Here is a 4205-nt window from a genome sequence, read left to right as displayed (position 1 = left end):
TCAGAGCCAATCGGCAGGTCTTCCCCATTGCAGCTGTCCAATAAGTCCTGCTTTAACTGCCAGGGCTTGGTTCTGCTGAATATATTTCTGAAACCTCATAAATATTCTTTGTGTCATTTTTAAATATTTCTGTAAGCAATGTTCAGAACAATTGACTTCTTCAGGTTTTACTTCTCTTGTTGTAAAGTCTTTAACACAGTCCAAAAAGTAGAGTTCTGGACACTTATTGGAGGTTCACAGGAATTCCCTGAATGGTTAAATCTGATGAGATTCTGGTATCTGTACAGAATATTCTTTGGGATATTTATAGCTATCTTTCCTAAAGCATGAGATTCCCGAGTTCTTGAGAAGCAGGTCTCTAGTCTGTGCCCAATGTTCATGGAGGCCTGATTTCTCACATAGTTAGCTCTCTCACTTCCACGTGGCTGGGGCTGCAATATTATGGGGGACCCTGGAGGACAGGTCAGGCTTATGGTGGGAACCTCAGCCTGGGGATGGCAGAGGACACATGGAAGAAGCAATGTCAACTGTGTTTTGTATTTTCATGTGATTCTTGATACAGTTTTGTTAATTTCTACAAAGATATTCACAGGTTGTTATTTAGAATTTCTTTGAACCTGAAGAAGAATTAGAGGAGGCTATATATGTTAATGATGAGTTTTCCTATTCACAGCTGTGAGTAAATGCCTTGTATTTTGATTTCCCTTGACTTATTCCATCAGCATTTTGTAGTTTCTAGAAATTATGATAATTGTCTTACAGGTTCTTAACTTTCAGAATAAGTCATGGAAACCTTGATTAAATGCTAACACAGCTTGGTTTGCTCCTAAAAGAAGTACTGTATGCCACATAGTTTTCAAGAAACCAGTGCTAGAATGTGAGTTGGAACAGAAACAGGAAGTTGAAGGCATATGTGAAATTTCTTTACATACCCCCACTTATTCATGGAACATTCACCATGATAGGAAACAAATGGGATCATAACACACATTGCCATATAGCACCTCAAAGGACTTAAATCATGTGCAAGATCTACCTGGCAATAAGGGACTGTACTCTAAATTGACAGCAAAAATAGACTTAAAATTTGCCCTAACCATTTACTAATTAGACAGCCCAAATGAATTGGAAGCACAGGAATCTCTCAATCTCTAATACAATACATTCTATAGGGAAAAATCCTACAAAAATGTTATGAAAAGCTGATTTATTTTGAGTACCATTAGTATTATTTTGTACTTTTCCTAGTTCTGTTAGTGTGAATTGCTCAGTAGGAAGTACATATATTTAGATAATACTTTGGATGTTTTGATACGTGTACATATCAAATGTGTACATATGTGAAATTTCCATCACAATCTAATGAACACATTGATCATCCCAGTGAAGCAATATTTTTTTCATTTATTATTCTGGCTAAAATATTTAAGGACTGCCATTTTAGCCAACTCATGAATACAGTACAGTCTTTTTAGCAAATTTCAGGTATATAATACAGCCTTCATAGCTGTAGTTAATATGCTGCACATAATATGTAGGAACAAGTTTTCTTACTTATCCAATCTTGAAAGCTTTGATAAGCACAGTTCTACTCCTCTTTACTGTGAGAGTATTTATATCTCACATATAATTGCGATAAGTTACTATCTTATGTCATACTGCTATATCCTTCAGGTTCACTCATATTGTCATAAATAACAGCATACAATTCTTATGTAAGGCTAAGTAATATTGCATTATATGTACTTCATAAATAAAAATAAAGTAAGATATTTTATCTTATAAAAATTATATGATAATTATAATTATGTCAGTATCTGTCAGTGGAAATGTGGTTCACACTCTAACCTGGTTTCACAATTCTGGGGAAGATGGTGTTTAACACTTAATGTGGAATGTATGATTGGAAGCAAAATTTTGCTGAATGCTTCTGTTTGTAAACTAAACTGCTCACAAAAAAGGCATTGCATGACTGTATTATGTATTATTTCCAACTTATTTTATATTATATTGAATGACAGATATATATATATATATATATATATTTCCTATACGGCACTTTCTGAATGTCCACTCATTGAGCAATGGGCACTGATGTTTTCATGTGTTGGCCTGTGATTAAAACTGCTATAAAATGAAGATCATATAAGGTATATTTTTTCTCTTAATTATCCAGAAAGTTTTATGATTGTCTGATTATTTAAAAAAGTTGCACCCTTTAATGTGTTAAGCATAGGAGGAATAAAAAGAGAAAAGTTTATTGCAAGAAAATAAAACATTTAACAAAAGAGTAAAAATCTCATGAAATAGTCAAATTTTACACAAACGGAATTATTAAAAGAACAAATCGGCCAACGTTATCAGAAAAAAAGGAAATAAAACACATTAGTGCCATGACATAGCAAGAACTTAATAGGAAGCAACAGAAAAAAAATCAAGAAAAAAAGTTAGTCTTTTAAGAGGGCAAAACAAAATTGGTAGGTTTTTAGGTAATTTTCATAAGAAGAGAAAATTCAAATAAATAAAATGAAACGATCAAGAACACACAACATACTGTAAACTTCAGAAATGATAAAGACAAACGGGAATTGTTTTGAACACTTTTATTCCTCCAAATAGACATATTTCCACTATATAAATAACATCCTAGTACTAGCGACATAACACCTAACAAACCTGAATCCAGAAGAAATACAGTGCCTGAGGGATCAATAACACATTAGTAGATAATAAAATACATCGCAAGTAGAAAAGCTAAAGAACTATGTTTTTTTTTTCTTTTCTAGTTTGAGTTCAGAGGGCAACTGAAAAGCTATATTCTAGACTACATATTCACCAAATTTACCTACAACCCAAGTCATTTAAAAATTGCATTTTTAGTTTTCCCTTAATTGTTTGCTCTATCTGGTGGTTTCTTTCTGTTGTTGGTCTGGGAATTATAGTCATTTCTACCTTTCTAGAATGTCTTTCAGTACTCTTTCTAGAGTTGGTTTGGTGAATATGAGTTTCTTCAGTTGTTCTTTGTCATGGAAGTATCTTATTTCTCCTCCAAATTTCAAAGAAAGTTTTTCAGGGTACATGAATCAGTATAGAGATTTCTCAAAAAATTAAGAGTGGAAGTCCCATTCAATCCAGCTACTCCTCTCCTAGATATTTTCCCAGAAAAACTGAAAATGTCATGTCACAATGGTATAATTGCACCCATGTTTAAAGCAGTAAAATTTGTATTAGTCAAATGTTGGAAACAACCACAATGCCCATCACTACAGAATGTATGAAAAAGATGTAGTATTTTTACACAATAGAAAATTATTCTGCTATTAAAAAAGATGATCTTGAGGCTTTCAGAGATAAATGGAGGTGACTTGAGGCTACACTCACAAGTGGAATATATCAGACTTTCCTTTGTAAATATCGTATTATCTCTCTAGTGTAAAAATAAATAATAATAATAATAAATAAAAATTGAATAATAATGAGATCCAAAATGTACAATAGATATTATAATAATGACAGGGAAATAAAGTGCTCAAAAAGAAAGAACAGCTTGTAGGTATAAACATGTAACTATTTGTATGTTTAAGGGTACAAGATAGATAACCATATGACTAAGTCAATTAATTCATCATAAAGAATAATTTATGTTGTCATTTTAGATTTTCTGTTCATTTTTAATGACTTTTTATACTTTGAGCAACTACTTCTAAGATAACGTGTAATACATTAACTAGTGTTAACTTTTTACTACTATTTTAAAATTTTGTATTATTTCTACCCTTTTTTTCTGTTTTACTTTTCAAAAATAAAAAATATAAATTGTAGTTTCATAGTATATATTAATTTTCCAAAACTTTGAGCTCAGTGGCATTTTCACAGATGCATAGAATATATTTTGATCATATTCATCTCTTTCAGATAAAGGTTATGATTTTAATGTGAATTTTACATATTTCTTGTGTGTCCAGATTTGATTTTTTTTTGGTGATTTGGTCTTAAGTTGCTGATTTATTTTCCCCAGAGGATAGGTTTCTGTAAATCTTTTTCTATATAGTTATTATCCTCACAGCATCCCCGGAGGTTCATAGTCTGCCATCAGGATGATGTTATGGTCCCAGTGAATTTAATTAAGAGAAAAGTCACACTCCAAGAGGCACTAACCAAATAATTGAGCAATATGTTCAATGGTGTAAGTACAGATTAAGTGA

The 4205-nt window shown here is 31.9% G+C and overlaps 1 protein-coding gene across 1 annotated transcript; it reads right to left on the bottom strand.

The window, feature by feature from the left end:
* On the bottom strand, positions 1–991 carry LOC111756225 (mitochondrial import inner membrane translocase subunit Tim9-like). The gene is given in 2 exon segments (XM_063229104.1): positions 1–319; positions 933–991. Coding segments are annotated over 2 exon segments (378 nt in total).
* Positions 992–4205: the final 3214 nt, after the last annotated feature.

The sequence above is a fragment of the Cavia porcellus genome, unplaced genomic scaffold, assembly GCF_034190915.1.
Source record: "Cavia porcellus strain 051 isolate PalLab524CR breed Dunkin Hartley unplaced genomic scaffold, mCavPor4.1 scaffold_17, whole genome shotgun sequence".
Taxonomy (NCBI): Eukaryota; Metazoa; Chordata; class Mammalia; order Rodentia; family Caviidae; genus Cavia; species Cavia porcellus.
This window is presented reverse-complemented; position numbering and strand designations above follow the sequence as displayed.